Here is a 24,707-nt window from a genome sequence, read left to right as displayed (position 1 = left end):
AGCTGACCTGGTAAGGTAAGCAATGGATGAGTCAGAAGGGGGAGTGGTGTGCAGCCACCCTTTTGTATGGCAAGGAGCTGCTCATAGCTATGCCAGCTATGAAACTGCAGTCAGAGCAGTCAGTGCCAGACTTACCAAGATCACAGCTTCTCCTAGCTGAGTCAAAAAGACTTTCTTACTTGTGAAGAGATTAGATATGGCATTATAAAAGCCTGCAATGCTATTTTTAGAAAATCAAACTGTATTAAAAGAGCTACCAAGTTACTATTATTCTCTTTAGTCAGCTGTCAATTTGCAGGAGCGATTTTTTCCTGCTTTTCTTTAACATACACCTATTACATTAGCCCCAATAGTCCCAGTGAGGACTCTTAACTGGAGTCAAAAGTCAGAGAAGACTTTCAGAAAATCACAAGAAAGTAAAGTTCCTACCCAAAGATATTCTACCCAAAAAACTCACAGCCAGTCCAGAGCTGTTCAAGTCCAGTAGAGAGTAACAATATTATCTGGGGACTCCTTTAGAAACTAAGTACTTTCAGGAAAAAACAAACAAACAAAACCCCAAAACAATGAACATATATAGCCTTTCAAGTACTTGAAATACTCAGAATAGTCACATAGAATGTTTTAGAAATACTGAAACTGGCACATGGGAAACTATCCCTGAAACATATCTGAAGTACCAGGCTTTGACCCTGAGGAGTTCTGCATTTGAATTCAGTGATTAGCATTAGCCTTTGATCTGTTTCTAATCCACATGCTATGCACAAAACCCAGTGGGAAACTGAGAAGAATTCCAAGAGACAGTAGGACAGTTGTGAAGGCTCAAGAAAAAGATGAGTTGGGGAAGATGAAGCCTTTGGTGAAGCCTTCTGAGTGTGCTATGGCATACCTAATTGTAAGGATACCAGCTATTTATGTCTCCTTTAAAACCTTCCAGTGACAGCTGGTACACCATGCTAGATCATTTGTTTCAGCGATGTGTCATCTCTTCATTACAACTGTGCCCATTGCTTCTGAATTTGCTTGTGCCAAGATGCTAGGTATTTTATCTCTTTATAGCATTTCATGTTACATTCAGAGATCTTTTTATCAAAACTCAACTACTCCCAGTGGGAATTGGAACTGAAATGTCAAGGGAAAAGCAACAGGAAACCAACAGGCCTCCAAGTTCAACCTGGTTGCTCTTATTTGTATCCTGCAAAGTATCAGTTCCAGTCATGAGAAGAGATTCCTCACAGAAGAGCTGTTGGCAATGTGTAAGTCAGCAGTCTTTCTTACACATTAATATCTACCACTTATGCTGACATATCCTTTGGAAATAACCTGGGCTCATGAGAAGGGAAACTGCTAATAACATCAGCACTTTTTTCATTGGTCCCGCTTGAATGGAGTGTATTACAACGTAATGCGGGTTTTGATAGGTTAAGGGAGTTATTGCAATTTTCTCAAATAAAAACATTAAAAGTTGCAAATCAGCTTAGATAGAATCAGTTATATTCTAGGCACTGGATCTACTTTTCATTACAAATTTGGCATTACAGAAGACAAATATTCCAACAGACAAAATATCATTTACTCCTTAAATGCCCACAGTGGTATCCTTTCCTACTGCTAATTGCTGATTCTATTTTGCACTCTGGTGTCAAAGAGCATCTTTGGAATAGGAGAGTAAAACAACAGGAAAACTCTAGTAAATCATCATAGCCCTTAACAAATGAACTGCTTCAGGAAGTTAAGTATCTTGGAAAAGGTCTTCATTCTTGCTTGACACTTCTCTATTTACTTTATTCTTTTTATGGAATGGTCACGATTTAATGAGCAATTATGTAGAATATTTACTTGAACAGTAAAGTGATCTCAGTGGCTTTAGTGCAAGCATTATTCTAAGGGCTGTTCTATAAAACAAAGAGAAAGTACTTCACCTCAGGATAATGTTACATGGAGATCTTCAGCCAGCAGAACTAGATTTGAAAACAGTTCCCTTACAAGATCTAACAATTTGCAAATTTATGATCAGATCCGACAGATCTTCTTCAGACTTGTTCACTACAAAAAATTCAAATTGTGTGATAATACCATAGGTTTCAGCAGAAAATGTAAAACTTAACTGTAAAATAAAGCACAAAGTGTGTCAGTTCTATCTTCAGTAGATCTATCTAAGGATCATCAGGATAACAGGGGAGAGCATATTCCTACTCTTTAAGCATATCCTTACTATTCTAAATATAAAATCCCTTTATTCCCTTCTTCTACCATTATTTTTCTTATATTTTTTTGTCAATAAAACTTATTGTTTTAAACTCAATAAAACTCCAGTAAAAAAAGTGAATTTGATAAAAATATGTTTTGATAATACATGTTAAATGGTGCTGATATTTTGTGTTATCTTATTGAAAATAAATTCTAATAATAAAAAGAAACCATTGGACGAGTCAGGAACTGAGACGTTTCCCTCTGACCTGATTATATTTTACAATAAAATCAAAGGGCTTTTACAGTCTCTGATCTAAACAAAGAGGTCCCAAACACTTCAATAGTTACTCTACATAAATCTGTGTATGAGAGTTCCAGCTGCTACACCCACCTTCACCTTACATCTTGGGGAACCGCTTGGCCAAGCAACAGGGACAGAGCCATGCGAGTACTGAAGATGGACACTGCAAAAGGCATTCCTGGCATTCCTCTATTTCAGCTAACGAAGTTAAACTTCAGCCATTACAGAAGGCACACAGAAAGCAAAATCTAAGATAATTTGCCTGAATATTCCTGACAGAACATATCGGGTGTTAGAGAAGCTCCTGAGCAAGAGTTGGCACCTTTAACTGGTGCAAGACCCTGGGCCAAGAGGACTACCAGGGAAGTTTAACATGATCTTTGCTTCACTTTCGTCTCTTTGTGTTTTGATGTTAAACTTGGTGCAGTTCCCATAGCATAATGCCACAGGCAAGGCAGTGTCTGTGAGTAAAGATAATATTTTTAGCAGACAGAAATTTTTATTTGGAAAAACAAAGTTCTTTTCTGACACAAACCCTTTTGAGGGGGGAAGACCTTCTTCAGGGCAAAGCGATTGTGAATTCAAAAGTGTACCTGTTTCTAATTATGCTAGGTGGCCTTTCATCAGTGTTGTCAATAAAGCTTGCCTTTCCTTACTAAGATATTAGGAATGTAGCTTGTACCAAAGGACTGAGAACTTCCCAGAAGCAACAAGTTCTGCCATATGCCACCAGTCATATCAAATCTTTGAAGCCCTCTTTGTTCTTAAAATAATATAAAATCCATCACAAAGTTTGTGCACATGGGTTGAGTATATATTTCAAGATGTGTATGTGTATGTAGGTGTATTATGCAAGCACCTTTTGAAATCACAGCACTTCATTAAGAGAGAGGATTGGCACAAAGAGCTAAGATAAAGCAAAACGTGCCTGTAAAATCCTCAGAGTTGGGGTTGAAACAAATGTTTTACTTAATGTTCATTCTCAATTCTACATTGCACCAAACAAATCTGTTTCACAGACAGGTAAAATATTAGTCAAATATTGCTTAGTTTTGTGAAAATGAATCTACAGATGATAAGGAGAAATTGCAAAGCCACTTTGTAAAAATAGGGAAAGTGATCTGAAATGTGCAATAAGGTAGGAAAGATTAAAACTTCCCTTCCAATCTTTTTTTTTAACACTATCTCTTTTTTTTTGATGAACCATTAGTGATTTCATTACTTAATACAACTAGAGATAAATTAGGAAGTGAGATATCTCCAAGCTGTGCTATCATCACTGATCTCAGTTGGCCAGATTCCACTCTACAACCTTCTAGAGTTGAGTGTCACCTCACTGTGATAAATCCTGACAGGCACAACAGACTCAAAGATTTAAAATCAGCAAATATATATAAATGATTATTTTGTTGCTGATATGTTTCTTTACTAATGAGAAATGGCAAGTCCTCAGTAAATAAGATTGAATGATAATCTAGAAAAAAAAAATTAAAATTCTGGGTTAAAGCAGATTATAGTTTACATTTCTCAAACTGTGCAGATTCATTACCAGATCATTTTTTGTTGAATGCAATTGCCTGCTATTCTATATGGTTACTCCGAGGCTGTAATTAGTTCAATCTACTATCTTCATCCAATGATTTTTACTTTATAACTTGGGACAATTGATTAGTTAATAAATTTAAATTTTTTCTCTTAGATTGTACTCTGATGGAAAGACATAAAAAATTAATTACCAAGTATCTAGTGGCTTCTAAATGCTCTTTAAGAGCAAGGTTAGTAACTAAGGATCTATCTTCTCTCCTTTGATTTCAATCTCTCTCTAATTTGTAAAGCTTGTATTAAATCACAGAAATCACAAAATTCTATGTATTAAGTATACACAAAGTGCTAAAGATTTGTAAAGAAAGAATATTTACAGGTTCAGCTTTACTTGTTGGCATACAATTTCTAATCATTACAAACCAATTATATTAAAACTTTGCACAAGTATCTATTTTAATGTTCAATATGAAAGTTTCTCTTTGGACCTTTTTTTTAATAGAATGTTCATTTTCCTACATACCACATATCGTATGTTATGTTCTAAAATAGAATGGTGGAATGTGAAGAATTTTATTTTGGGGAAATAATAAATTCCTTTGGCTCAGTAAAAAGGGCTTTATTCATCCCTCAGGTGCATGATCATTATCTGAGTCTATCTAGGCTTTTCTCTTAATTTAAACAAGAGCCACCAACACTGTTTTTTGGGGTTTTTTTTTTGTCTACTACTTCTGCATATGTGTCTTCAAGCAAAACAATCACAAATCACCTTTCTTTGCTTACAGACACACATGCAGAAGTAGTGTGCAGCCTCTTATATTAGAAAATGTATAAGATTTTTTTTTAAAAGTTATGATGAGTTAATTAATTAATGAATGAAAATTAACACTAATTCTAATGTCAGACAGTTTTTCTTTGCTGCAATTTCTAGTTAAATTGTTGAAGTTGCTATGCCAGAATATTATATATGCCAAAGCATCTTGCATCCTTAAGGGATACGTAGTATACCTTCTCAGCAGCTAAATACAGATAGTTATACAATGGTTCTCAACACAATATCTAATTTAGTACCAGCTGAAAGTTCACCTCCCTGCCAAACAAACTCATGGGATGGTGCCACTGACCAGGAACTACACATGGAAAAAAACAGTGAGTAAATTGCTCACTTCTTCCTGCAAAATGCTTTACTAAAAATCATAATACACAGGGAAATGATATGCAAACATGCACACGGCTGGCTATGTTTCTTTCCTCTCCCATGTAACCACTGCATTAACCTGAAAGGCTGTGCTAAAACTCAATATGCCTAACTTGCAGCCAGAGGGATATTCCAATTCCAGCCCATTTGTGCATTAGCACCTGTGTAAGAGTCTCTGGGTAGACCCCTGCACTGCTCTCTCCATTCTCTCGTTACAGCACACCCCTATGCACACTCACTCTGTTCCTCCATCACTTTCAGGGGAGCCTGTTTAGCATGCAGTAAAAATTAAAATAAAAAATATGCATATCCACCCTGAACCTCCTGAGCTATACAACAGCTTTGGTCCATTGATCTGCAACAAAAGGCAGAGGTTAGAAGGACAAAATTGTCTTAACTGGAGTCCATTTCTGCAGTGTTTTAAACACCATTAAGTCTCATTGACTTCTCCAGACTTTCCCAAGGCATTTGCCTTGACCAACCTAGCAGCAGAGGTCCATATTTAATAGGTATCAAAGTGATATTATAGACTGAATATACTGAATAAAAGTAGATATACTGAAGAAAATTATTCACATCACTGCTTTAGGAAACCATTTTGTGTCATCCCATGTAAAGAAATTGATATAAAGCAATGTTACATTGCACATTCTGTACAGAGAGTTACTACATCTGACAGCCTTGCTTAACATCCCAGGCTCAGAATCAGTTTGGCCGCAGTGTCTGGTAAGAGCTAGGGATTTTGGAGTGTTACAAATGAGATGTGTCAGACAGACCTGTCTTTCAGAAAATATTAAATCTCTGCCATAAGCACACATTTTGAAAGACTGAAATGGACATCCAAATATTGAGACCCAACAGAGTAGTCTTTTAGAAAAAATTGGACTTCATAAACACTGATGTAATTCAGGATTAATGCCACAGAGCTGAAAAGATTACAATAACAAAAGAGCAATATGAGATTGGATTTAGGCATCCAAAGTCTAAAATCTCCAATATATATTTAAAGAGAAGTAACTTACTCCAGCATTTGGAAATTGGGGCCTATTGAAAAGCATGAAACATCTAAAATGTTATTTGAATGCCAGAAAAGTAATACTTTAGAAAGTCAAGACAAAAATGCCAAAAGGAACATAAAGGAGTGAGCCAGGAACTCTAACATGTTTGTTTCCACCTTGTCCATGAGCTGGGCAAGCAGTGCAGCTCTCCAGGCATCCCTAGGTATTAACTGCTGGACAGTCCCTGCCCTCAGTGACACAGCTGTCATCTCACAAAACAGAAACACAGATGTGAACTGGACTTATATAATAAGGTTCCTAACTAGAAAAAATACCAACTCAGAAACGAGTGCCAATGGCAATACCTACATTTAGCTGTGACTTTGTACCCGCCCAGCGGAGGGTCGTGGCCTTCCACAGCGTCGAATCCTGCTGACACCAGGACGATTTCTGGATCAAACTCATTGGCAGCTGGCATGATCACAGTCCTGTAGAATGCAAAGAACCCAATGTGATAAAATTAAAAGAACTTCCATGTTCATTATATAAATTCTTAAAACCAGAAAAAAACACAACACAAGATATTTTATTTTCATTAAACAAATCTCCATGGTAGCTGTTGAAGTCCAAGGCTTCAATGAATTTCTTTCTATAATCACCTTTTTTTTCTTTTGTATGACTGAGAAAAAAAGGCAGGTACATGTGAAAGCCTCTAATATTACTTACACATCTGTGTCTGTTTTATCCTGCTGCCTATAAAAAGCTGCCTCTTCCAGGGAAGTGACTAATGGTTTACAGAGAGCTCTCAAAGCCTGACTGGAAACCCGGATTGCTCCAGTTAGTGTGAACTTGGTGTAAATTTGAACTATAAATTTCTTTTGGGAAAATGTTTGCTTTCCAAACTTTTTTTTTTTTACTCCTTAACATTTTTAAATGTTTGTCGAGGTGGGGGGTGACTCTAGCAAAGGAAAAACATGAAATTCCCTTAATCAAATCCAGACTATGTTGTCAAGCCTTTCCAAGGTCAAGCATAACAGGAATGTGACAACCAGGAACTAGTGACAGCAACCCCTGCTGGTGTCAGGAAGATAATTCAGCCCTTTACAGTCACAAAGATTCCACTTTTTTAACCCCTTCCTTGACAAACTTGTGTGCGGATATTTTACCACTTTGATTTTGCCCTTCTCCAATCTCAAAGCCTGAAAGATGTATTGAAGGAGAAGATAAGCCCCTTGGCTCAGCACTTGTAGATGTGTTCTTTCAGGCTGACTCCAAAGGGAAGGAGTGAGGATGTCTTCTGCACTGGTTTGACAAACACTGAGGCTGTAATGGCTGTGCTAAATCAGGGGGATAGGGCTAATATTAAAAGGCAAATACATATATGAATGTTCTGTCCCAGAAAAATTAATTCTAGAAAAATCTTCACATTCTGACCAGTGTAGACCAATCACAATTGGTCTACACTGGTCAGAATGTGAAGATTAAATTTGTGCATGTGTAATGCTATTTGTTTAAGTTCAATGTTTATTGTTTATTTGATAAACCACTTAGTCCAAAGAAATAATATTTTTGTGGAAAGGTTTAGGTTTTATGCGGGAAAAAAGAAAGACATAAATGATATCAACAATTCTCTAGGTTTTTCTTTAGTTTAGTTTTTGATCTATGCATTATAAACTTTATTTTGTTTTGTTTGCCTCAAAGGTAATTTTAATATTAGGAAAATGTTCATTTTACTTGTTAATCATTAAAAAATAATTCAGATGAAGCAAAAAGTCTTTGTCAGAGCATGCAGCATTTCAATGAATACAGTTTTACATTAAAAAAAGGATAGAGGTCACTTAAAAATTTTTTGGCAATTTGGCTGAAATTGCACCAAAAATATCTACAGGCAAAGCAATACAAGTTGTGAAATATTCCTTTTTATACAAGTCATTAGTAGGCCTCTGCTGAAATATGGATTCCAGTATTGAGTATTGCACTTCAAGAAGGATCTAGACCAACTGGAGGGATCAAAAGCAAAGAAAAACTTTTAAAAAACATAACTTAAGTGGATAAATAATATAATTATTTGATTTGCATAACATGAGAGCAAACATGACAAAAGTGCACAAATACGTAAGTTGTTGCAAGAGGAAAGAAATAACCTGTTCTGTACTCTGTGAACAGGACTTGAAGCAGCTGCAGCAGGACGCCTGTACTTCTACAGGTACACCTGTACCTGTCCTTGTACTGGAACAAGCTTTTAAATACTAAGAATAAATAATAATATAAATAAAATGTTTTAGAAAATTGGAGACTTTCCATCGCTTGGACTTTTTTATAATAGCTGAAATAAATATCCACCAAGGTTGCTACAGGTTTGAGCTGAAAAGGCCTGGAGGCAAGCAGTCAGTCACTCCTCCTCTAGGCTTTTTTTTTCTATTGTTCCACGGTGTAGAACACTCTGACACACAAAGTACATATATGAATACTTACATTAGACACTAAAGTGTCTGAGCTTTTGCAGACTAATCTCCACAAAGCTAGGGAACAATATCAGGAATAAAGGTCTCCTATGCAACCACATCTTATCTTATGTACATACCTTCTGATACTCTAATAACAAATTCATAGTCTGAAGCAACACATACTTCCCAAACTTCCCCACGTCTGCAACACATGTGGCATGGATCCTGATCACTGATGAGGACTGTGGCTGATACACAATCTTCATCTGTCCCCATAGCACCATACATCTTATAGACTGGAAGAAGGAGGGATCCTATGAAGAACCCTCCCTATCTGCAGCCACTTGAGCTTTTGCCCTCCTCCTCTCCATTCATATTTCCTCAAATTCAAGTCAGGCTCTGCTTTTTATTTCTTCATGTCAAACAAAGTGGCAGCACCACAGAGCACAGCACAGACTAAACTCAGCAGTCAGACAATGGAGTGTGTGCAGCGCAGAGAAGCTCTGCAAGCTCAAGCAGCTGAGCAGTAACAAGCCGCACCAGTTTAACACACAAAGAAATTTTTGAGAGTCTTATAATTTGGAAACATTGGGAAAATCTACCACACTTCTACCACATTTCAAGACCTTGCTCTTAAGCGTAAAGATGTCAGCACATTTTTTAATAACAATGAGGCAAAACAATGCATTTGACCCTTAATCTCATTCATAGAAGCAGCAAAAATTGCTTAGACACAGTTTATTCAATTTTTTGTCAAATAAATATGTCTGACATTAAAACTGCCAGCCATACTGAGTAGCAATAGGAAAATTATGAAATACTGAAAGCAAGGTCTTTTGACACAAAGAACCAGGAATAGCTATTAACACCATCTTTAATAGTCCTGAAGAGGAAATAGTAGCACATTCATAAATCTCTACAGAAATGATATATAGGAATCTCAGCTCTAGAAATGAGAAGGTTATAATGCTAATAACTGGAGGTGGCATTTAGAATTCAGTGTTCTGTTACTGCTTTCACTATTACATGAGTTCACTTTACCAAAATAACAGCTAAGAGGATTTCAAGAACCTCAAAGGACTTTTCATTTTGAAAGACATCATGGAACACTAAAAAAAAAATATAATCTTTTTACTGGGATAGCAAGCTTGACTCCTCTCTTAAATATCTCAGAGTGTCCCTGATTCTTGTTACTGAAGTCAAGGCTACTATTTGGTCCTTCAAAAAGATGACAGCCACAAGTCTCTCAATTGCAAAGACTATATAGACCTTTGGTTCCTTAATCTCTAATCCAGTCTTCTACATTAATCTACAGACATTTAGGTGGTTACTCTTTTGAATAAATTCTATTATATATCCACTCAGAAAAGAGCAACTTACCTCTGGAAAATAGCATTTTGGTTTGAAGTTTATGTAGGTAGGACATTTGTAATGTTTGTCTAGCCTTAGCAGTAACTGCTTTGTGGCAAGAAACACACACAAAAATTCTTTCACAAAAATGATAGATACTTTCCTATTGTATGAAGTTCTATTAGGCATGATATACACACACATTTTAAAATATAGTCTTCATTTCACCAGGGCATACATAAAACCTTTTGTCATTTGTCATCTCTCAGACTTTAGCACCTTTATATGAGTTAGTATCTGTCTTTAGGAAAATCACAGAATCATAGAACCATAGAATAGCTTGGGTTGGAAGGAACTTCTAAGGATCATCTAGCCCACCCCTTCCTGCAGGGGAAGCAGGAGGGCAGGGGAAGCAAATGTTTTGAGGTTGGTAGCTGTAAAGAAAGCCTACCGAAAACATAAAGATCACTTCTCCCTTGTAAACAATCTTTTCCTACCTCAGGATGGTTGGAGAGGCAGTGACAGTTCCTGATCCCCTTCACTATCTCTTGGGAGCAGAAAATTATTGGACCCTGTATCTTTTCTATCTCTTCAGCACTCTGAAGGGCACAGCAAGGAGTAAAAAGGAGGAATCATCCACTGACTACCTCCTCAGGAGCTCCTCTAATCATTCACTTCCCTCTCAGCTGCCTAAGAAGAGAACCCTCTGAATCTGATCATAACAGAAAATAGGTAGGGGTGTATTTTTTTAAAGCAGGCAAATAATATTGGTAATACACTAATATATATTCATGTTAATCTTCCCAAATTCCTCAGACCAGCCCTATGCTCAGAAGTTAGGCTGCAGCTGGCAGGATTTGTTATGGTGCAAAGGGTCAAAATTCTACTCACCAGAAATCTTTGCAAGGGTGCACCAGCAGCCTGCATTCAGACTCTGCTAGGAACATTGATTATCTTATGCCCAGCAGGAGTAAAAGATACGATTTGGCTTCTGGCCATGGGTCAGCAGACAGGTACAGACTGAGGACTGGCAGGCGATCACTTCCTTTTGAAGCCAGTCAGGCTCCAGAGCTTATCAGCAAACTGAAGTTAACGCTAGGATCCTTCTCTGACAAAACAAGCAGCTTTTGTCAGAAGAGAAATAGATTTTATTCTTCCACTATGACTCACACTCTCCTCCACTTCCTTCTCCAAAGAAAATAAAACACATAAAAGTGATATTTATTTTCTGTGATCTGAATTATATAGAAGCATAAATATTTGGTATACCATATTCACCTAATGATGACAGCAGAGTTACAGGGGCATCTTGCCTGGCTGACTGTTTCTTTCTTTTCTCATTCATTTTCATTAATAAACATGTCAAAACCTGAAAGCTTGAGCAGCTGCATCCCAGAAGTTATTTATCTAAACCTTGAAGTTAGAGTGAAACTGTTTCTTCCAGATCAACGTAATGCAGATTCTTCTTTCAGTCTGATGGTACTGGGAACAGAGCATGTATCTGGGAAGCTGAAAAGATTTCTTTTTGTCTGACCAGGGAGATTTCCCCAAAGAATTAATATGTTCCATTTGGGTATGCTGCTGTCTGCAGAGAAGCCAAGGGATGGTTTCCAGTTGGGTGTAGTTCTAGAGAAAACATCAGGCATGTGATCCTCCCCTCCCCACCAATCTGAACATCAGATGCAAGACATTAAAGCGATTCTACCAAGGGACTCTGTTTCTTTTATTCTTCTATTCTATTTTTGTACATTCAAAGCACATGGCCAGGATGCTACCAAACATTTGTTCTCCCAGAAGAGATTGCAGAGAAGTACCCAATGCAGAAAAGACTCTCTAAGCACCACAACACAGAGCTGGAAATCTCCAAAGAAAGCTAAACTTATGCAAATGGCTACAATTCTTCTGCTGTGTTGTTAATTTTAAAAGGAAATGAGCGGGAATACCAGCCCAGGACAATAATTTATGTAACAGAAAAATAATCCACGCTCTTCTAAAACTGGAGATTGGAATAGCTTAGTAACATAAATTATTTGCTCTTTCCCTAGAATCCTCTAGTGTTTTTATTCAGCTATCTCACAGTACTTTGAGAACACTGAAAAATGGAGAGGTTCGTATCTTCGGCTGGTATAAATCAGTATAGCAGTTTCTGATTGCATACTCCTCTAAAGAGGCATTTCTTTACCCACTTCACAGATGAATCAGTTAAAACTAAAAGCTGGTAAACACCTTGAATAAATTACCCAGTTGTCTCTTGAAAAACCTTGAGAGAATATGCAGAAGACTCTAAAGTCTGTAACTTCAACAAGTAGGGGAAAAAACCTATAAATGCACTATTATTTGTTCAGTTATACCAGACTTGTATTTTGCAAGAATATAGATATATAGAATGTATTAGTGCTATTATAGTGGAGATTTAGCCACCAAATGAAGACCCAGTCTGTTATTTGAAAGAATGTAGGTCTGCCTAAAGATTCTCAGTTTCACATCATGCAAATAAAAGAGTGTACCAAACAATCACTATGTTGTCCTACCTTAAAATTACACAAGGTAAAGCAAGTTGTTGAATGTTCCCTGATAGAAACAGATCAGAGAGCATTTAAAGGATTGTCCCTATAGGTATATGGAATTTACAGTATCTATTATTTTTATGTGTTGTTTGCACACGTTTTAATGTAACACAGTATCAAGTAATGTCTGTTCTCACAGAAAACTACATAGAATTTCTGTACAACTTGCACATAATACTTTTTTCTGCATCGAGTTTATAATAGTGTCTCCCACTAAAATTTTCGTTTAATTTCACAACAACAACATTCCTTTGGGCCAGTTCTGTTATCAGCTCAAGTTCATCAAGGCCAAACCTGAGAACATTCCCTGAAAGCCCCTTGATAACTTTCATCTGACCATCAGCTTTGTCCTGGATTTATCCTCCAAGGCATACCAAAATTCTGCCAACTTTTTCTGCATTAGTTTCTAAGGCATATATTTTATTGAAGTTTTAACTTTACAGCCTTTACTTTAATATGTTTTCTTTTATTCTTCTACCTTTACTTTTTATATATTTTTAATAATTGTATTTCTTCCCTATTTCTTTTTTTAGGAATAGTCAATATTCCTGACCTTACTTTTATTTTATAGTTATCTTACTTGCTTTCTGGAGATAAAAAATATACTTTTTTTTCTCCAAGGGGAAAAAGGTACCACATCAATATGAAGTCCTCAGTATTGCAAATCGTGTTCATGTCACTGGGATTTGCATATGGTTTTGAATTTAATGACTAGCCAAAATGTTTAAAGGGTCAAGGTCTTCCATGGATGGACCCATTTAAAGATCATTTATAAACTTAGAAATTTTAAATGTTATAATTGCAGGAGTATCTAAGTGCCACTGAATGAAAAGTTTTAGAAGCACCGTTTGTACTCTTTCTTGTTTGCTTTGGCTTTCTTGCACTTTTTTATGGCTTTTAAAGACATTTTCAGAGCCTAAGGCTGTTATTTGTGGGTTCCTTTTTAATGAATAATTATTTTGGCATCCTTCATGTAACTTTCCTGAATTCTTGCAGCTGGAACTGCAAGATCTTATGCAGTCAAAGAGTATATGAATTATTGTCTAAAATATCTGCTCATCCATATATTTTTATTATTTAGAAAGATGGTTTCAATGTAATTATAAGGACTCTTCTACATTTGATCTACAATATGCCTCAGTCAGAGTCTCTGAACTAGTATAAAAAGGACCAAACTAAGGAAAAGTTAACAGACAGAAAAACTATGAGAAGAAGTATTACTTTGTGTTTTCCAGAATGCACTTAAAATTTAATAGCATAGTCAAGTAAAATTATCTAACTTCTTGAAACACATGCAAAAGCATATATACATGTACTGTGCACACTCATGTCCATATTCAAAATGGAGTAAAATTCAAAGTCAATAGGTAATAGGTAAAGGGATTGGCTAAAGATCATGGTAAGCAAGCATGTCTCAAATGAGTATAGCTTTAAAGAAAAGGTTACATTAAAAGGCAAGTTTTCAAGTATCAAAGGAAAGTTTACAAATATAAAGCTTTGTATGGAAATATAGGCCAAGATAATACCGACAACAACAGGACACAGAACACTTTTACCTTGAAAAACAGAGTTCAGAAAATCTGCATTTCAGAATTCAGAAAATCGGTAAGTGCTTGTGGAAGCACTTACATGATGCAAAAAAAATTGGGTTTTTACCTTTTAGTTACTTCTCAGATCTCAAATAAAACTAGTTGGTAACATGCCATTCTTGTGAACAATTTATTTACTAAATTCCAGTTGTTAGCTAAAGGACTGATGTGGCTTCCAAGAGATGCACAACTGAAGATGATATATGAGAGGGAGGAAGTAGAGGTTTAATTTGCAAGACAGAGTTTAAAATAAAACAGAGAATAACTAAAATAGCATCTCCAACACTGAGAAAGCAAAATGCTATAAATATGGAATCCCACCATTTAAAGCCAATTATTTTTCTATCAAAGCCATTCTAACTTGTATGGGAAATGGTACTGACACATGCATACACACTGCCAAATTTTACCACTAAGTATTGTTTAGAATCTCATTTAGCTTTCTTGGTGTAACATGTTTCTACCAGAAAATCAGTTCAATGCTCATTACTTTGTTTTATGGAAGAAAAAAAAGTAAATATTTAGAAGCTTTTCTGCCACAAATATAATAACCAAATTTAGGGGTACCTCTTATGTTTTAAAATGTGTATAATTGTTTAGAAAACATATTACATTCTTATCAAGGCTGAAAAAACTACAGTATTTTATCATAAAAGACTTGGCCTAAAATGTTAACATAATAAACTAATAATAATACCAAAACAGTTCACTGCTTCAGTAATCTTAATAAGATTGCTCATAAGAAAGTGCTGTAGTATCAGAAATACTTAAATACAGAGGTAAAAATTTATCTCAATGTGTCACTTTTGCAGAATTAATAAAATAAATGACAGTATGACATAACTCCCAAGGAATTTCTTACATCTACAGATAAGCACACTATTTTGAGAATATTCTACATTTCAGTATATTTTAGGGTACTTGAAATTTTAAAAATTATTTAGCTGTCTAAGAATAGTATAAGAGGAAGGAAACCCTAGTACTTATTTTTCTGATATTCCACAGGAATGGTAAAATTGGGGAAAAGAAGGAAGGGGTGCTTTTTTGTATAAATTAAAAGAAGAGGGCTCTAGAGTATTAGTTGGTTTCTAGGTCCAAAATCTATACTCCTTCTTGGGGGTACAGCATACACTTCAACGCACAGCAGGAATGAAGAACATATGCTACCTAAAATTTACTTTTATTGATTATACAACAGCTTAGTTTGCAATGTCAACAATCTGCTCACGTCACCACAAATGATTATTACTTGACAAGTGTAAAGTAGTTTTCAGTTTTTGCAAAAGTGAGATATGGAAGAAAGGGAGAGAAAGGAAAGTAAATCTGATTTTAAAATGCTCAGGCAGAAGAATTGGAGTGGTTGTGTTTTTCATGAGAACAATAGATTGAGCGGATAAAAAGACACAGAGGTCCCTTGGAAAAAGCACTTTCAACAAGAAATTTTCTTAATTTCTGAAAAGTGCATTTTGCCCAGAAAGGGATATTTTTTTCCTTTCAAATAAAAGAAAAAAAAAAAAAAACATTTTCTAGAAATCAAATTATTTATCAAGGTCATAGCCATTTGGAAAACTATCATTTTCCACATGTTGTATTCATCAACACAGTTGTGAATAAAAGTACATGAAGCTGTCTTAATTTTCTTCTCAGAGGTCTCTTACATATTTTCTTTTACAGATGCTTTCTTGCTCTGTCTTATATTTTCTTCCATATACTCATAACTACTTTTAATGGTATTTTCTCTCCAGTTTTCTGGTTTATCATTAAGCAGGAAATTCATAATTTTCTGGATAACAGCTGCCACTTTAGTCTGTATTGTCACTTTTCCTTTTAAGTAATATTATTCAGAAAATTGCTCATATGACTAGTATTTTTCTGATGTTCTGAAGGCAAGATGCAGTATATTATTTTCTCTCCTGTTTTTTGCTGAACAACATACACTGGTAGACAAGGGACATATAGGCATTTTCTTACACCCAAACCGAATTAACCAACAAGAAGTGCCTTTGATCTTAATTGATACTACAGGCAGAATATTGATGCTATAGGCAGCAACAGCATTCACCACTTATGTATAAGAAAACACAGATGTGTTTGTTTGCTTCATGCTTGGCAGAGCCTTGTCATTGGAGCTGGGGCCACTTTGGACCAACCCATTAGTCAAACTCATTTGGACCAACTCAATACATCTAGCATGTATTTAAACAGACCAGCTGGCCTTCTTTCTGATAGCCAAAAATACAGTTTCCATTATATAATAAGGCCTATTACAAAAGTAAAAACTTAGTACAAAAACTTCAAGTCTTCTCACTTTACCTAAATTGAATGCCACTTAAATGAACCCATTCTGATATAATTTTATTGAGGATTTAGAAGAAACATTGTCAGATAATGTAAGTAACCCAGAAAAGCACTTTTCAATCCCTGCCCTTTCCTCCTCTCTCTTCCCTCCCACTCCCCTAGAAAATTCTCAGAGAGAAAGAGAGGAGATTTTTGTGGGACCAGGGGGAACACTCTCACTAATGCATTAATCCCAAGGTACCACATGGTGTTAGAAACTATAACTTTTTCTGGTGCAGTTTCAGCTACTGTTTGGTTAGAAATGTGATCTGGTGTTGGCTCTGCATAGCTTGGAGGAATCCTGTCTCTTTTATATTACTCTATCCCTGTTCTTCTTTTACACTCATTTTACTCAACAAAACAGAGGAAATCTGATAGACTTCTAAGACAGAGAAAATTGGATGTCTGCACTTAGAGATCAAATGAATTGAACATGACTGGAAGGACTCAATTCACAAACAAAAGTACCAGACTTGTTCAGAGAGAATCATCAGGTAGGCTGTTTTAAAATGAGAAACACTCTCCTGCAAGACATTTACACTTATAACTTAAAAGACTGAAGCCAAAGAAAGGGCTTGAGAGAACTTAGGCTTAGGGAAATATGAAACCAAATATGACATGTTGAGAACAGGAATTTTTTTCTGGTTTCAGTAGTATGAAAAAAAAGTATTATACATAAAATTCAAAGGGAAGCATTTTCATCTAGAAAGAGCTTTATACATTAAGGAATCAATGTCACAAATAAGAAGTTTAATAAAATCCAAAAGTAGTAAAAGAATCGGCATTAAAAATATCTAAAACAAAACCCAAGATGATCAGAAAATACTGTATCAACTCAAGTAATAATAGTACAAAAGGATATATATTCCATTCATAGGCACAATGAGGAAAAAAGGATATGGGAAAAAAGAAACAATAAAATATGTAAAAAAGAACTGCACACAACACCACAGAGTTCAGGAGTAACATGAGTCCTGAGTAAATGGTTCACTGTTTTTTTAGTTAGGTTTTTTTTGGTTGTTTTTTGTTTTGGTTTAATTTTTTTGTTTGTTTGTTTGTTTTGTTTTGTTTGTGGGGTTTTTTTTGGCAAGGAAGGAATAGTGAACAGCAAAGCTCTTAGAATCTCAGACTGAAAAACAAAATAGGAAATTGCAGGTATATTGCAATGTGATTTAATATTTTCCTTAGGCTTCCATTGACTTTATGGAACCAACATTTCTCCTAGCAGACTTTATTTGACATCTGCAAAAGAATTGCAGAGTCTTGTGGTCCTAGATCCATCATAACACTTTTAGAGGTCTATATGGAAGAAGCCTTTTATCTGTGCCAGGCATTTTACAGCAGAAAGGCAATCCCACTCAGCCCAGAGAGTCATATTGACACACTGCTATTCCATTTGCCAATACACTTGCAGCAACTCTTCATGTTATCAGGACCTCTGAAGAAAGACTGAGAAAAAAATCAAGGTGAAGTTTGGGATTTAACTGAAAAGCATTTAAAAATTACATTTTGACATTTCTGAATTTGCCTTTCCCTAATGAACTTATGTCCCTGTGCTTCTCTTGAAAAACTGAAGTGCTCACACCTCCTTTAATAATTTTTGGATCCTCTTTGGAGTGATAAATTGGATAGTCTCCTCAACAGCATGAAACAAAAAATACTTTTTCTACCATATGCTACAGCAATAAAAAAGAAAGCTGTTTCTCATTATTGGCTGGTCCATCCTCATAGAGTCAGTTGTCTTGGAAACTGAGATTGATTCTAACTTCAAGAAAATGTAAGAATGAACTGAATCACATAGTTCCTTCTTTCAATGTCCATCTCAATTTACAGTGTTGGAACTAGCAACAAAAACATCCCTAAGCACGATTTCCAGTTCTAGATTTATTTCTGTTGCACTTCTCTCTACCAGAGTGAAAATCAAAACAATGTAATAACTTAGACTGAAAACTTCAATAAAATAATTGTGAAGTTTCAGAAAACATTGAAATAAATGTAAGTAAAATGTACATTCAAATCTACCTCACTTAAAAATAAAATAAAATAGTTCTTCCGGGTTTGATATCTAGATGACACAATATATAGGAATCATGTAATTCAAATTCTTCACTCTGTCCAGAAACTGGACCTCTTACTGAGGTCAACATATATTTAATAAAACATGAATTTTCCAAGTATTTTAGAAACCCTGTCAGGACTTCATAATCATTTCTCTCCTAGGGATCTGACTTTAGCCAGCTTTAGCGTACTTACTGCAATTAAGTTACCATTACTTTAGGAAATACTTTTGTCATTTCTTTACTTGAAATTGGCAACAGATCTTGTAAACTGTTTAAAGGATTAGTTAAGAGCAGCACTTTTCATGCTGCTACCTTTGCATTACCAACAGTCTCCAAAACACTGAACAATAACTTTTGGCAGTGAGTTCTTCAATTTCAGTTGCCAATCTAGATTTAAATATTTGGAATTTTACACCAGCTGAGAAATTTGGCATACTATTCTCACCCACTCTTCATTAAAATAACCTTTCCAACATGAAATTGCCAAACCTGTCACAGGGAGATGTGCAATTACAGTGAATAGGAGGAAGTTTTTATCATTGCTAATTCATGGGAGGTGATCCAGTAGATTTTTAAGTTTTGACCCCCTCAAGAAAGGTTAGAAGATTCTTGGCACCTAAGCAAAAAGAATTTGTCAGCCTTTCACCATGAACAGCTAAGGAAAAAATTACTTATTAAAATCTGTACTTTTTGTACTGTGTTGCTGTAAGATAGTTCAGTCTTTGGAAGAAAAAACAGAATCCTAAGTTAGTATAATGTCAAGGGAATGTACAGAATGGCTCTTTATATAATCACTAAAGCTGCATTTCTTTTCAACACTTTTTGACTTTTTTGAATTCATAAGATCAATCATATCATATCTAAAGTCTAATTTTTGTTTTTTCACTTATTGAATACTTCAGGTCTTTTTCCTATTTGTTTTAAATCCAGCTCTGCACATCTCATGGATACTGTTAGTCAAGTAGTTTTTCAATGAGTCCCGTCTAACATCAAATAAATAATTTGTATTTTTTATATTATTTACCCAAGTTAGATTCAAAAAGATACTAAAGTGGCGAAAATTAATTTTAGATTTCATGTCATAGCTGTTAAATTGTTAACAATGTCTTTATTTTATTTTATATCTTGAAATCTAAAAAATCTGAGCTTTTAATTGGAAATCTTTAAAATTAATTCCAACCTCAAACATCAGTTGGTGCTCTGACATTGGGAATACTGGCAACCTGCCAGTCCAAGTGAAAACCCAGTCAGGAAGGAAATAGTTATCTTTGAAGAGACTTGATTTTGGAATGAGAACTGGTAAATCTTACTTGTTACAATAAAAAGTAAGCCAGCTTTCCCATCACCTCGTTGCAGTGCTTTTTCCACCAAGAAAAGCAAAGATAGAGATGAGGAATATCAAAGATAAAAGAATGCTTAAAAATAAGCTCATCCTGCCAAGGCTGATATATTCATCTCCTTCTGGCTGTACTCCATTCTCTTTAAATTCCATTGAATCATCAAAGAACCCTAGTCAGATCATGAAAAAAAAAAAAAAGCTGTGACTAAACCAACAAATTAGAAGCACTCTAGCTTGTAATCTAACATCTCCTTTCAGCAGGATTGCTAACTATTGATTAATACAGGTCAAGAATGTTTAAAAAAGCTACTTCAATTCTAGAATACTAAGCATTTCTATAATTCATGCAGATATTGTACAGCTAAAAAGCATTTAGAATTGAAAACCACTGTTATTTCAACAGTTACAGGTTACACAGGCAATTTCCAATTTGGCTTTGTTTGTAATTGCAAATAAATCAAAATTCTGATAAGAAATTTCTTCAGACTTCTGCTCCCTTGAAAAGCTCCTACATTATCTGTCCATAAGTTAAAAAACTAATTTAGATTTTTTTTTTAATTCACAATCCTAAATAATTGTAAATAATGATTTACTAATGAGGGAATGAAGACTATTAGATCATGTGAATTTTGTGGAAAAAAATAGTGTTCCAGCTTTGGCTTTTGTTTAACTTGTTTCACAGGCATTCCTGTTATCAATTCATGTTATACATGCTTACTTAATATACATTAAATTGTAGGCTCTTTCCAGCTTTAAAAGGAAATATATATTAGCAAAGAATAGACCTCAAGGAATTTGAAGTTAAGTTTAAATGAACATGTAAATTTTTTAATGTTTATTTCAATCTAATGTATGCAAGGTCACCAATACTATCAGGATATCCTGTTAGAGAATCTGTTTCTAATGCCAGGATGAAAAGATTCACAAAAAGTTCTGCCTTAACACATTTAAAACCATGTTAAAATTTGGTTTTTTCCTTTTATTCCAGAGTTGGACTGAGGCTATAAGTTTCTTTCAGTGTTTTATCCAGAGAAGCTCCACCAAGTCTCGTGTAAATCACTGTAGTCTTGTCTCTCTCACTTCATTGGCTTTTTGGATTCCATCTGTTTTCTCTCATCCTTTCTTCTACTCTGCCTCATCTACATTCTCTTTCTACTCTGGTTTCTCTCATCTGCTTGCTCATTACTGTTAGTCCAGCCCTCTATCATCCCCTTTACTTCCCAGTTATCTCAAAGAGGAGAGAATGTATGAGACCCAAGAGCTTAATTCTGAGAGATGAAGATGCTGAAGATGCTGACCACTCTAACTTCTTTTTTTTTTGACCTGCAAGCTTTAATTGCTTTTCTTTTAATGTAGTTTTAAGACAGTCCTGGATGTCTTCACTGACTTAAGCATGTTACTTCTCTGAATGTTGTCTAAGCTACATTGTGATGTTATTCTTGGAAGCATAAATTTCTACATCACCCATTTGTGCTTTTCACAGAAAACTGTAACTCCCTAGTGTTCTAACTGCTCACAGGTTAGCACAATGTTACCTGCTTTACTAATGTCTGAAGGGAAACTCCAAATATTTTACTTTTGCATCTTACTCTATCTGTTGAAGAATACTCATGAAAAAAAAGTCAGACATGCATTTAAAACTTTTTACAATCATGAGTCAAATATATACATTATTCCATCACTGAAAATGGCTTAACATGGAGGCTGAATACCCTACAGCTGTCTTTCTGACAACATGAATGACACAACTCCCTGATTTCTGTTTGAAAGCAGAAATCTAGCCACTGCTGATCAGACGTAATCATTAATCCTTAAACTGAATTCAGTCAGAATCTTACAGCTTGAAGTTTATTTGTTTTCCTTATTAATAAAGAAAAAACTCCCCACAAATGTCCACAACAGTACAGCAAGTTATGGATCTTCCAGAAGTGAGCTTATGGTCTCACTTCCTTGGCCTCCATAATTTCTCACATTTGTGAATTTCACCTTGTCATCTCAGTGGTCCATCTGAAGATGCAATACCAAAGGCACTTAGGCAAGACCATCACCTCAGCACCAGGTCCATCACTTAAAGGGTGCATTCAGCATAATTCACAGAATTACTTGCACGTTTCTATGTCTCAGACTTGGGAACACTGGCTGGACACTGAACTGAACTACCAACCCCAGTGAAGACCCCTATGTTATGCCCTTTTCCCTTGGGACAGTTTCCCCTTACAGTAAAAGTAATGTCTTCCAGTTGAACATTCCTGAAGTAGGAAAATCCCATTTATCTTACCAGGTCTGCCCTTGCGCCAGCAGAGAACTGCTTCACTCAAAGCTTTTGTTCCTCAGACTCTGCTTTTCTCCTCATGCCATCCAAGGAACTGTTTTCAAGCACCCCTACCCCACTCCCAGCAGGGACAAACAGTAATGTTCTTGCTCATCCCAGTGTGAGTGGAAGAGAAAACTCCCTACAAATCAGCGCCCTGCTGTGGAGGAAATTTCTGGAAACTCCAGAGACTTCTACAACTTCACAGAGGTTAGAAATGAGGTTTAGAGATGTAGTTTGTATGTCACCTAAGTACACTGTCTCTGTCTCTTTCCTATAATTGTAAAAGGTTTGAATCAGAGACTGGAGAAAGGAGGGTACCTCTGACAGATGTTAGCTGATTTTAATTTTAACAAATATAAGTAGCAGTGTTACACTGTGTCATTTCACACTCCACAACATATCAAACTTGTTTTTGAAGACTACAACATTTAAAACTGAGATGCTTAATGTGGATCTCTGTCATGGTAAGAGCTGCTGGTGAAAGATGTAACTTGTCCCTCATGCTTTCAGAGATACTCTGTTCTAAAGGCTGGCATCTGTGCCACAGCCAAAGCAGTGTTCATCTTTCAATGAAACACCAGAGTCATGAAGCTGAGTGATTTGGGGCTTCTCTGTTCATAAGTAGGTACTCAAGACAGCATTTTTGGAAGGCAGCCACTGGAGTGTACTATATTACAGAATAAATCACACTGAAAAGATGCTCACTGTCAAGTTTGAGATACTTTTAGAAAAGATCAGTTACAGAAACCATCATATTTATGTGACTATTTCTACCTTTGTTAGTGACACAAGCTTATTTCACATACACTGTAAGGTCCTAGATGAGTTCCCTGAAGATTTCAGACAGATCACAATACCACAGACTCTTAAATCTAGTGGAGAGGTCTCATTTTTTATAGTAAAATGAAGTACAATTAAGGCATGATCTTTCTCTGACAGGTCTGAAATGATCTCCATCCTAGCTCCTTAGGGAGTGTGTTGAAATTTAGCCATTTAAAAGATCTCTAGCCAGTGTTTCAACTCATAAATATTATCAGCCTTAAATTTCTGGAAAGAGACCCTGTTGAGAAGTAGTCCCTTCAGGAGTATATAGTACAATCTGACCAAAACACAACCTCATCCCAGGTTCTTGTTCTCATGTATTTTGGTCTAAGTGCAGACAGCAATCCTGTCTATGGAAGATACAATGCAAGGATATAATAGGAAGTGTACAGCTGAAGTGGTAAATTTCCCACTTCATCAATAACCTGAAGGACAGACCTTGCCTACGGATATGACTACAATGCATACTGCAGCTATATGCAAAGATGTGTACGCTTGAAATGAGTCAATGTGGATAATGAAAAACTCTTGTCAGGGGGACTCGGGTTTGTACAGGCTATTTCATACTGCTAAGAAACGGGAATTTATGTCAGTACAGTATATTTGCGTCTATAAAGCTTCTTCCAGCCTGAAAGATTAGTTTGGGCACAGACAAGCTACTTACAATGTGTGTGTTTATGTTTTCCCACTGTTCGATAAAGACAAAATCAATCAGCATGAGAATTCTTCAGACATTGCACAGGTAGCTTAAAGCTGGACTGGACATGTTTACCTTTCTTTGCAGGTATAGAATAATGATCATACTTTGAAATACTGGCTTAAAATATTCCTAACCATTTATGGATGAAACCATGAATAACTGAGTTTTCTCTCAAGTATGTAAATAAATATTAACTAGAATAGAGATGCATTTAACCAGGAACAGCGTCCAAATCCAGATGCTGACAGCTAACTATATACTGTAGGAATCTCTATGGGAGCTGAGGGTCTAAATTCCCACTGAGTTGCATGGAGGCAAAGGATTCAGTTCAGTTACCCACATGAAGAAATCTAGTGGTTTTTGGGAATTTGGGGAACCCTTCCTGGCCACCTGCACAATGTCCCAGAGATCCTTTGCTGTAGCTGTCAGCTACAGCAGTAAACCTCAGCTCCTTCGGTGCACCTCCTGTGGCACAACTTGTAAGGTTTTGCAAACTGAATCAAGGTCCTAGTCAGTATAGACTGTGAAATCTAGGAAGTTATTCAGACAACCAATGCATATCCCTGGTTGAGGGTGAGCCACACAGCTGTCTCAGCTGGGCTGACCCAACTGAGCTGTCTCACCCAGAGCTGCACAGTGGGAAAGCAGACACCTTGCTGACATGCAGACGCCTACATTGCAGGGATACAGTGGGACTTCTGAATTTGATCCTGAACTTCTCTCTGTTTATATAGTAGTTTATAGCCATAACTCAGTGTGAAATGAGAAGCCAAAAATCACAATTTCTTCAATATTATTCAGTCATTCAAGCTAAAAGCTCCCACAGAGAAGCCATTCTAGGAAGCCTTCCATTAAAACTATTCTCCATTTGGTCTTAGGGTACTGGGACAGAGAAGGGTAGACAGCAGAGGAACTCAAGCTTCTTTTTTTTCAAATATAAATTAATTTCT

At 35.9% G+C, this 24,707-nt stretch overlaps 1 protein-coding gene across 1 annotated transcript in view; it reads right to left on the bottom strand.

Annotated features, from left to right (window-relative positions):
- The window catches only part of HDAC9 (histone deacetylase 9), a 274,618-nt gene that overhangs the window by 52,297 nt on the left and 197,614 nt on the right, over positions 1–24,707 (bottom strand). Inside the window, exon 22 of the mRNA XM_058801306.1 lies at positions 6,602–6,720. Within this exon, the coding sequence (XP_058657289.1) occupies positions 6,602–6,720 (119 nt within the window). The remainder of the gene's footprint in view (positions 1–6,601; positions 6,721–24,707) is intronic.

This window comes from Ammospiza caudacuta, chromosome 1 (assembly GCF_027887145.1).
Source record: "Ammospiza caudacuta isolate bAmmCau1 chromosome 1, bAmmCau1.pri, whole genome shotgun sequence".
Taxonomy (NCBI): Eukaryota; Metazoa; Chordata; class Aves; order Passeriformes; family Passerellidae; genus Ammospiza; species Ammospiza caudacuta.
This window is presented reverse-complemented; position numbering and strand designations above follow the sequence as displayed.